The sequence below is a fragment of the Lycium ferocissimum genome, chromosome 9 (genome assembly GCF_029784015.1).
Source record: "Lycium ferocissimum isolate CSIRO_LF1 chromosome 9, AGI_CSIRO_Lferr_CH_V1, whole genome shotgun sequence".
NCBI classification, from domain to species: domain Eukaryota; kingdom Viridiplantae; phylum Streptophyta; class Magnoliopsida; order Solanales; family Solanaceae; genus Lycium; species Lycium ferocissimum.
The window spans coordinates 36,918,664-36,929,602 of record NC_081350.1 but is presented as its reverse complement, the minus strand read 5'-3'; the positions used below and the strand labels follow the sequence as shown (position 1 = coordinate 36,929,602).

General features: G+C 34.0%; 1 protein-coding gene across 1 annotated transcript; it reads right to left on the bottom strand.

The window, feature by feature from the left end:
- Positions 1–2,207: 2,207 nt before the first annotated feature.
- LOC132031874 (uncharacterized) lies at positions 2,208–4,977 on the bottom strand. Its single transcript, XM_059421752.1, has 3 exons — positions 4,808–4,977; positions 3,009–3,734; positions 2,208–2,260 (listed from the first exon to the last, which is right to left on the bottom strand). The coding sequence occupies exons 2-3, from the start codon at positions 3,481–3,483 to the stop codon at positions 2,208–2,210; spliced, it is 528 nt and encodes a 175-aa protein (XP_059277735.1). The 5' UTR covers positions 3,484–3,734; positions 4,808–4,977.
- Positions 4,978–10,939: the final 5,962 nt, after the last annotated feature.

Here is a 10,939-nt window from a genome sequence, read left to right as displayed (position 1 = left end):
TGATGGAGGCGATATTTGATCTGGGCGTAAAAGCTAGGTAAAATAAGAGCATGGATTGTACATACTTGACTCTTTCTGCACTAATATCACATTCAATTGATATTCAATCCATTCAATAACAACAACATACCCAGTATAATTCCACGAAGTAGGGTCTGGGGAGAAGTACTCAGTCCATTCAAAGTCAAAATTTCCCAATAATTTTTTATTTGCTTTATATCATTCCATGGAGAAGAAGAAGAGATGAAAATGGTGAAGAATGCAAAGAGATAGGAAGACAAGCTTGGCCATGGTAGTTAAATTTTTGAAAAGCATGAAAAAAAGAAATCAAATTCTAAGAAAAACTATAACCAAAGCAAACCATTACACGCGTTTATATGATGTGTAAAACACACATTGTCCATGCCAGTAATGTGTGTTTAATAAACACAATTCAGTGGATGTTTAAGTGTCTAATAGGTACGCACAAGGATTATTGAAGTGTCAAAATGAAAAATCGTGAGAACTTTACGGATCGTTTGGTACGCGGGATAAGATGAATATCTTAGAATTTAGTTTGAGATTAATATTATATTTTATTTGATGGTAGGTATAAATTAGTTCCAGAACTATACTCCCAGAATTATAATCCTGAGATAATTTAGTCCGCATACCCTGACCCGTAAGTACTTTAGGGTAATATTAATTCACACGACCTAGACTTATGCATTATCACCAGGTACCTCATAGAGTACAAAATGCTAATATTACCCACATATTGCATATGGTAAGTCAGTAACCTTATAAAAAGTGCGATTGTTATCTATCTCTATAGTTTCAACTTTTCTAATTTAATACTCTAAACCCCTACAATAAGGAGTCCAGAGCCTAAAAGGCACCTTTTGATTGCCAACAAACAAAAAGGGATTGCCAAAAATTTTACATACAAAAAGGGGTTGTTCGCTTAATGTCTTGTGCAATGATTTTGACGGATGGTTCCTGACGTCGGGTTGATTCATTTTTTTTTTTTTTTTTGCAAAAAGGAGTTTTAAATTATACTCTCTTAGTCTCAATTTAAGTGTGTTCCTTGCCTTTTTTGTCTATCTAAAAAAGAGTGTTTTTTTTATTTTTTTATATATTTAGTAAGTTTTTCAATACCAGAATTTTACATGGCAAATTTAACAATACAAGGTTTAAAAAGACTCCACAGATCTTTAATTTAAGACCACAAGAATAAAAAAATTCCTTTTATTTCTTAAATTTCGTGCCCAGTCAAACTAAGACAGTTAAATAGTTCGCAAACTACTATGCAAAGTTCAATTTTTTTTTGTTTAACAGTACGTATACCAATTTACGGACCATTACTATTTTTAAAAAATAAAATAAAATGCGAATCCTAATACATAGGACTGCAAACCAAAAAAAAACTTGAATTTTTTTTAATTTTTTTAATTTGGGGTTAGCAAGTCCTGGTGCAAACGGGGAAATATAATGATAATTTGGGGTTCGCAAGTGCTTCTACAACTTTTGATTACTTAGATCAGCATTTTTCTTCTTGTTTTAGTGATGCCACACTCTTGACGGCCAACTGCAGGGGTGTTAATTAGGTTTATTATATAAGAAGTTATTATTATTATTATTTTTTTAAACAGACTAGCTAAAAAAAATAAAAATAAGACACATAAATTAAAAAAAGAGGGAGTAATTTATTTACTAAGTTATCAAATGAAGCTTGTTGTTGCATGTGATCACTTCAAATTGAATGTTAAAAAAAATTGCATATTAATAGTATACAAAAATCAAACTCATTAAAGTATTAAATTTTGTTAGAATAAGTTTCCTATTAAATTAACCTTCTAACTATTTTTTTCTTGTATTCTTAATATTAGCACTAATAATTTTAACTAACAGTTTAAATATCTTATCAAATTAAATAGCATCCCATGAAATGCAATGAGTGAATACTATTACAATGGGAACCTAGAGCAAAAATGAACTAATGTGGGGGTGGGAGAACTAACTATATATTGAGGGCCGTATTTATGCTTGTTTTAAAAGTCAGTTGACATGTGAGTACCTTTACCATAAAATCGAAACAAGAATACTTATTTAATGAAAAGTGCTTTAAAAAAAAAAACTGGGGGCCAATTGCGCCAATCTAAAAAGATGTAGGGTGTGTTTGGTAGGAAGAAAAATGTTTTCTTGAAAAAACAAGTAGAACAGCAAACTCAGCAAGTACAGAAAAACCAGTCATTGGTTTTAAGATTAACGTTGACAACACCTGCATAAAGATGAAAAACCAATGGTGAAATTAGTTAGCATGAGAAATAATAACCTGGCTTGCCAAATTATGAAAAAAAGGTACCAAGAACCCATACAATAAAAAGATGAAAGATATAGTATTTCTAACTTGACCAGCTTTGCTATAAGCCGGTAACATAACCTCTGCTTGGAAATATAGCAAAAGATTGGAAAGAAGGGACACTAAATAATAAGTAGAATGAAACGGCCAGCCATTTTGTTGGTTTCAACTAGGAGTATGTATAAACCGATCATTCTTCTAGATTAACATCATAGAATAAAGGTAAAGTGTACTTTCCACTACCATACATGTAGAAAACTAATCCAAAAAACGTATGCATTCATTTTTGAATTAAACTTAAAAGGGAAACGGAGAAGAACAGGGGAACTTGTTCAATGGTATCAAAAATCCCAAAACAATTCAAGATAGTCATGAGGACTTCCAGTTCATCTACTAGGGAGCTTGTACAATGAGCTATCAAAAATCCAACTAATAGAGATCACCAAGAGATGTAGGACTGTAGGCATCGAGTGGTGGATTCAATCCTGCAGCGAGGTTTTAGATTAATGTTGATTCTTGCACTGCTCAATCTGAAAAAAAGGTACGAGCTTATGTTCCAACCCATATCAAATTAAAAAATATAAAGAGAATGGTTATGCTTGTGGTTTCACTATTTGATATATATTACTTAGAATTTTTCAATACAATCGGAGATCCGAATAAATACATGGGGGTTCTCTAGGACCCCCATATACTAAGCTACATCCGCCCCTGTCAATCTCCCTTTGCTTCGCTTGAGCTTCCTTCAACTGGGTGCCAAGTTCTTGCATCCTGACTTTTGCAACTTCATGGGCTTCTTTATATTTTACTTCGTCATGTTTCAGACGCTCTTTTTCATTTTCATAATGTGCTAGCACTTGCTTCAGATCCTCGATTTGCCGCTTCACAACTTCCTCTTTCTCCTTGACCTTCTCCCGTTCCCCTTCAGTACGTAGGATAACCCTCTCAGCCTCATTTGCACTAAGTATAGCATTTTCATAATTTTTCTGCCATGCTGACAAAGACAACATGTTTTCTTCTCTCTCTGCATCTTGCGAATAGAAGCGATGTTCAATGTATCCTGTGATGACTTTGTAAAAAGAGCCGTAATTAGCACCAACCCCTTGCAAATATTTAAAGGTAATATTGGCCTGATTGACCATGTAATCAACGTCATTCCTTGAAGAGAGCAGATACCGCACCAATAAAGTTGGGGGTTCGTCCAGTCTTGATAAAGGATTTAGCTTTAACTTTGTCTCTCTTTCTTCCTCCTCTTCATTAAAGGGAACTTCCAAAGGCCTATCACTGCTAGACCCCAATGGTGGCACATCAGCATTTGTGGTCGCTGAAACTCGCAATGGAGCATCTCCGGTCGACCCCGATGGTGGTGCAGGAGGTGAAACTGCTAGAGCTTCTGTAATTAATGGTGGCAGTCACATTAACAACATCAACAATTTAAAGTTAAAACACAATTAGAAGTTACTAAGGCTTTAATTTACTTTACAAGATGTATTCTTTGAAGTTAGAACTTATTGAAAGCTTACCAGTAAATCTTTAGTTTAAAAAGATGTATTCTTTGACATTGAAAAATGAAAATCTACTAAATCTTTGGTTTAAGAGATGTTTATATGCTTAGATAATAAAAAAAACTGACGTTGTTTAACTTGGTGCACATTAAACCTTGTGTATATTTTTGTAAGCATAAAGTTTACTGACCATCATGATGTAAAAGAGAGGAATCCTCTCATGCAAACTGTAAAGTATCGTCTTTGTGACACAATTATATTGGCAAAATGTAAAGTTTTATACGTAGTGAAAACTTGCTAAATAGATAACAATCTTGGATTGTTGATGACGACTCAAGCTCAAAAAATAAATAAGAGCTAACAGTAAGTACTGCCACGTTCTACAGGTTGATGAATGGCTTCACACAAAACTCAGCTGAGATCTAGGATAGCTCTATTTCTTAAACTACACAGCCTAACGGGAATTTCTAGATTGGAGTTTTTCTCTGCCTTTGTTAAGAGGGTGGGATTTAAGGTTAGTGATTGAAGGCAAAAGGATGACAGAAAATGATATTTGGACTGCAAAAGATGATGAAAAAAGTTGATGGAAAACAAATGAAAATAGAGGTGGCCGGTTCTCCTTTCACCGGTTTTGGTTGTGCAGGGAAAAAAAGAAAAGAAAAGAAATAGCATTATAGCACCAGTACAATGATATATATTGGACCTTTATCATTTATATACAACAACACGTCAACACCACCACCTAATTCTTAATTAAGTTGGGTTTGGCTATATGAACTCTCGCTGATGATGTTTCTCTTTTTTGAAAATTCATCTCATGCACTTTTATGAATCATACAGGAGTTTAATAAATTAGTGAACTACCTAGTACCCCCATAGAGAAAAAAGGAAAAGAAACCTTGAACCAAAACAGAATGTTCATGAGGGAAAAAGTAAAGAGTGGGGAAAGGAGGAGGCTCACCATCTGATCTCTGTTTCGGAGGGCGACCTGAGCCACATCGTAAAGGTTACGAGACTGGACTTTCTGTTGTTCCCATGTATGGCATTTCAACGTCAACAACATGGAAAGATTTAGTTTAAGAAATTGGAAGAAGCAAAGGAAAAAGATATATGCTTAACAGTTAGAACTTACTGAACTTTAGCTTAAGAAGGTACAAGATATTTTAAAGTTAGAACTTCTTGAAAACTTTAGTTAAAAAGATGTAAGCTTTAAAGTTAGAACTTACTGAAACATTACTAGAGCTTTAGTTACAAATGCATGCTTTAAACTTAAAAATGTATTCTTCAAAGTTAGAACTTAATAAAAACATATTAAATCTTTGATTTTACAAGATGTATGCTTTAAATTTAGAACTTACTGAAATCTTGCTAAAAGAAACTAGAGCTAACAGGTGGAACACAGTATTACATACCCTCTTATTTTCCCATTTTCCTTTTTCATACCTAAACTTTGAAAAATGGCTAACCAGTCCGATGATATGTATTGGATTTTTATCATTTTTATATACAAAACCGATGCCTCATTCCTAAACAAGTTAGAGAAACGACTATATGAACTCTCATTGGTCATGTTAATCTGTTTTAAATTCACCTCATTTATATAGGGATGAAAAAAATAGTGAACTACTCAGGGACGATAGTGGGGGAGCCGGAAATTTTATTCAGGGCTGTAAAACTATAAGGGGTCATTTGATAGTTGGTTAGAGTTATGCAGGTATTAGTAATACATAGATTAGTTATGAAGAAATCTATGTAATATTTTATGCAAGTATTAGTTATGCAGGGTATAGTTGTTCATGTATAAGCCATTTCACCTTTTGCCCTGCATAAAATAGTGCATAGACTCCCTCATAACTTATACGTGTATTAGTTATACGAGTTTCTAAATTGCAAACCTAACACTGTACTAATTTTATACATGAATAACTCACTTCATAACTAGCTACCAAACACAGTATTACTTATGCTGGATTTTAATACATGAATAACTTACTCCTAACCAACATATAGAGGTACACACACGTTGAATGGGCTTATGTCTATAAATATAATATACATGCATAAAACTTATAAGTCTAAAAAATAAGTTGTCACCTTAACTTATTTTTTTTGGCTTATAAGTCGTTTTCCAACTTATACTAGTTTTTTTTCCATAAGCTTTGTCAAATGGACAAATTATTTTTTTGAGCTTATTTTAAGCACAAAATGACTTTAAATGTCAAAAACACTCAAAAAAAGTTTTGGCCTATGAAAAGATAAGATTATAAGCAACTTAGAAGCAACTTATAAGCCAATCCAAACGGGCTCATAATAACTTACTCCAAACACAGTATTACTTATGCTGGATTTTAATACATGAATAACTTACTCCTAACCAACTACCAAACGACCCCTAAAAGGTACACACGTAGAAAATACGGGGAGTCAACATATAATATACATGCATAAAACTACTCCCTCCGTCCAATAATAAGTGTCACCTTAGCCATTTTTTTGTCCCATAATAAGTGTCGCCTTAGGATACCAATGCATATATTGACTAGTTTTTTCCATCTTTGCCCGTGGACAAAAAATGACAAGTTTCTTTATTCAAGGCCAAAAGTTGGATTCACAATGTCAAATTTTGGGTTCTTGTGAAAATGAAAGTTTTGGCCTATGAAAGATAAGATTAGATGAAAGTTTTGGCCTATGAAAGATAAGATTAGTAAGAGGGGCAAAAGAAGTAGTAGTACTCTAAATGATGATGGTTGGATTTCCAATGTCAAAAGATAAACTACTTGTGCATGCTTGACCGAAATCATCAAGATGATTTTTTTTTTTTTTTTTTTTTTACATAAGGGTAATTTGATAGACTTTACACTTCATCATTGGTTTCTTAATATAAGTGTTTTTGGCTAAAGTAACACTTATTATGAGACGGAGGGAGTAATATATTGACATAGCAAAATAGTCCAATTTTCCGTCAACCCTAAGCATAAGGTGGCTTTTAATTTTTTCGTGACTTAGATAGGCTTTAACATATGGGTTCGCAAAATCAGTAGCTTTGACTCAAATCAAATATATATGTTAAGAAATCACTAAGATATGCATAAATTAAATTAATAATTTGAGATCGTTGTCGTAGAATCTGCATCTAGAACTACTTTAATAGTAACTAGTAAGCCCTGCAAATTTAGAAATCTTGAACCAAAAAAGAATGTTATTCAAGTAGTACTAGATATGAAATCATTAAACCAAAGAAATTAAGAGCCTAGCCCTAGCTTACCATCTGAGCGTTGTTTTCGAGGGCGACCGTGGCCCCATCGTAAACCTTCGTTGTGTGGTCATGGAGAAGGACACGAATGGGTGGGAACACAGAGATCTGGAGGAGCTCTTTTTCTTGAACCGCCCCTCTTAACAGGAGCCCTTTCACCATTATTATGATCACGATCATCCATGTCTATAGATGTTATCATGAGTTTGGAAAATTAGCTGGCTTTCCTTTTAGGCGTAGATCTGTTTTTAAAGTGTAAATCAATTAGAATATTCAATGGGATTGTAGTAGCATATTCCTTGGGATTGTAAATATCTTCCCATATCTTTGTAACCCTATATATTGTACAGCTGATTCATAATGAAAAATATTCCATTCCACCCATTTAAGTTGGTATCAGAGCAACGGTTTATTCTCTGATATTATCCTTCTATATCCTAAATTTATTCTATCGTGGGTGACTCTTCTCAAAACACAAGCACTGTTCCAGAACCTATAGCCATTCCTTTTGGTGTGAAACTCAATGGAAACAATTATTCTCTTGGTCTCAAGTTGTTGAGATATTTGTTGCAAGTCGCAGAAAATTGGGAATTTATCGGGAACAATTAAAAAACCTCCCACCAAAGGATGCCACATATGATAAGTGGAGTATGGATAATGCTATTGTTAAAAGTTGACTCGTCGGTGCCATGGAACCCAACATTATGAGTTTATTTTTTTGTTCTTCTTCCGATGGCCAAGAGTATTTGGCCGTATCTCAAACCTATTATGAAGGGGCTAATAAATCAGTTATTTATGATCTATCTTGTCAAGCAATGCGTATGATCAAGAGGGAAAATAGTTTCCACATACTTTGCAGATTTGCGCAAAATATGGCAGGAACTAGATCATCGTAAGCCAATCTCTTTCACACAACATGATGTTATTAATGCCCGATTGAAGGAAATTGAAGAAGAACGCGTGTATATCTTCTTGGCTGGTCTGGATGATATTTATGATCGTGTTCGAAGTGATATTCTTCGCATGGATCCTTTTCCCAATTCAGAATCTGCTTTTGCTATAGTTCGAAATAAAGAACAATGGAGGAACAGTATGTTAAACAATAATACAGATCTAGCACACCACTGCCAACTGCTGGAACGACTTTGGTATCAGTTGAAACTGGCAATTCTGATTTACATATAGCCAACCACTCAACAAATAATATTGGATCAGTTCTCATTAATATCGATTCTGATGATAGGTTATTGACTCCGGAGCCACTGATCGTATGAACTTTGATCAGTCCCTTCTACAGGCTCCTAATAAAACCTCAAGCTTGTCCCAATTGACTCTTACAAGCAGCCAAATGACCCCTTAATATTTTCCTGAAAATTTGTCCAAACAACTCAACTCTTTAAATAAATGCTTTTGACTTCCCAAAATCTTGGCCAAACAGACTATAAGTTCTATATATTGATGATGTAAAAAAATTTACACAATCAGGCCATTTAGGTATTTATGTGTAATTGTTTAATATTCTGATTGGTATTTGGTAAAATGGTAAGGTATCACAAGTTAAATTTTAAATGATAGGATAAATTTTTAAACAGTCAATGTAGATAACTTCATCCTATTCAGAAATAGTTTTAAAAATTGGTGTTCCAAGTAATTTTCTATCACAAATTAAAAGTCGCTGATTAATTTTAAAAAAAAGAATCTCGTCATAAACATCAAATGGTAAAAAAGGAGTAGCTTTTGCATTAATTGACTGCTACTGTGCGCACTAGTAATTGAGAAGGGGAAAAAACAAGAAAGCAAAAAGGTTAAAACTCATATTTTGGCACATGATACTGTTGAAGCACGTTTCATGTTTCCTAGTTAGTTACGTTTCATGTTTCCTAGTTAATTACTTATATTTTCTAGTCAGGTTCTTATTATATAGGAACAAGTGAATGTAGTATCTTAGTGGGTTAGTAGGTTATTTCTCTAAAGATAGGTTGTAAGTGTGATGTTAGTGGGGGTTATGGAGTACCCATGTAATTCCTCTGTAAAGCCTATATAAGGCTAGACTTGCTGTAAATTTTATCTAAGTTGTTCTCACCACAAGTCTCTTTAAGTTTTTTATCATTTATCAGTGGTATCAGAGCTGTTTCGTGGTCGTCTAAAAAGCAAACTATAGTCACATTGTCTACCATAGAAGCTGAATATGTCGCTGCAACTTCATGTGCCTGTCAAGCAATATGGTTAAGAAGAATTCTCGATGAGCTGTGTTCCAAGAAAGAAGGACCAGTAACTATTTTCTGTGATAATAGCTCTGCCATCAAACTTTCAAAAAATCCTGGTCTCTATGGAAGGAGCAAGCATATAGATGTGAGATTTCATTTCCTCAGAGATCTTACAAAGAATGACGCAATAGAACTCATCTATTGCAGAAGTGAAGACCAGATTGTTGACATACTCACTAAGCCCCTTAAAGCATCAACATTTCAAAAGTTAAGGGAGCTGCTTGGTGTTGGAAGACTCGAAAACCAAGTATGAAGAGCTAAACTGTATGTTGGGAACATCAGTTTACGGGAGGGATTGTTGAAGCACGTTTCATGTTTCCTAGTAAGTTAGGTGTCATGTTTCCTAGTTAATTACTTATAATTTCCTAATCAGGTTCCTATTATATAGGAACAAGTGAATGTAGTGCCTTAGTGGGTTAGTAGGTTAATTCTATAAAGATAGGTTGTAATTGTGATGTTAGTGGGATTATGGAGCACCCCTATAATTCCTGTGTAAAGCATATATAAGGCTAGATATGCTATCAATTTTATCTAAGTTGTTCTCACCACAAGTCTCTTTAAGTTTTCATCATTTATCAGATACAAATGGAAAATTCATAGTTTTCATCTCTAATTAATCTTTAGCCTTGTGGGGAAACATTTAATGGCTGTGATCAAATCAAGGGGACAAGTTTTCATGTTTCCTCGATTGTACTATGCAGAAAGCTGTAAAGGAGATTTGAACTGAAACTGAAAATAGTAACTAATCTGCAAGTGGATGAACCAAAAGATTCTCAAACCAAATCACATAATGTCAAACAAAATGAGACCAAATAATGAAAATCTTTACATGGGATATTGGGAGGGGGGGGGGTTGGATGTGCAAAACTACATAATTCTTTAATGGGCAAAATTTTATAAATTGGTATGCGAATAGTTTTTTTATTCCACCTAAATAATTATGTAAGACTCCCGTAATTAGTAGACGCTATCAGTTTCAAAGAGAGAGAGTTTCAAAGTGTACATTACACAACCTATGTGAATCCACACATGGTATGGACAGCTGAAACTTTGCTATATGCCCAACAAGTTTCATCGATAGATCATAGAAGTTAGTGATCAAAAACAGAAACTTCGTCTTTACTAACTTTGCTAAGTTTCCGATCTGCAAACATATGGAACCAAAATATTTTATGTTTCCACTCTTAATATTTTACTCTATCCTATACAAATCTCCCACCAACTAATGAGGTGTGAAAATTGGATCTAGTAAGATATCTGATCCAAGAAGATCTAACCTAAAACACCAGCATGGACATAGAGAAAGATAGAAAATTTAAAACTATTGAAACGCCTCCATCAACGGCATGTTTTGGAAGTGCTGAATTCTGAGTGCCTGATCATTAATCAAACTGCTCATATCTTCAATCAACAACGTATCCGAGTCGAGCAAATTTTCCTTTCTTTCAATTTCAGACTTGAGTTTCTCCAATTCAGCTTTCATCAATTCCAGATCCTTCTTCTCATTTTCAATCTGTTCCGCGAGCCTATTCTTCTTATCATTGAGCTTTTTTGTCTCAACAATAGAATTTAC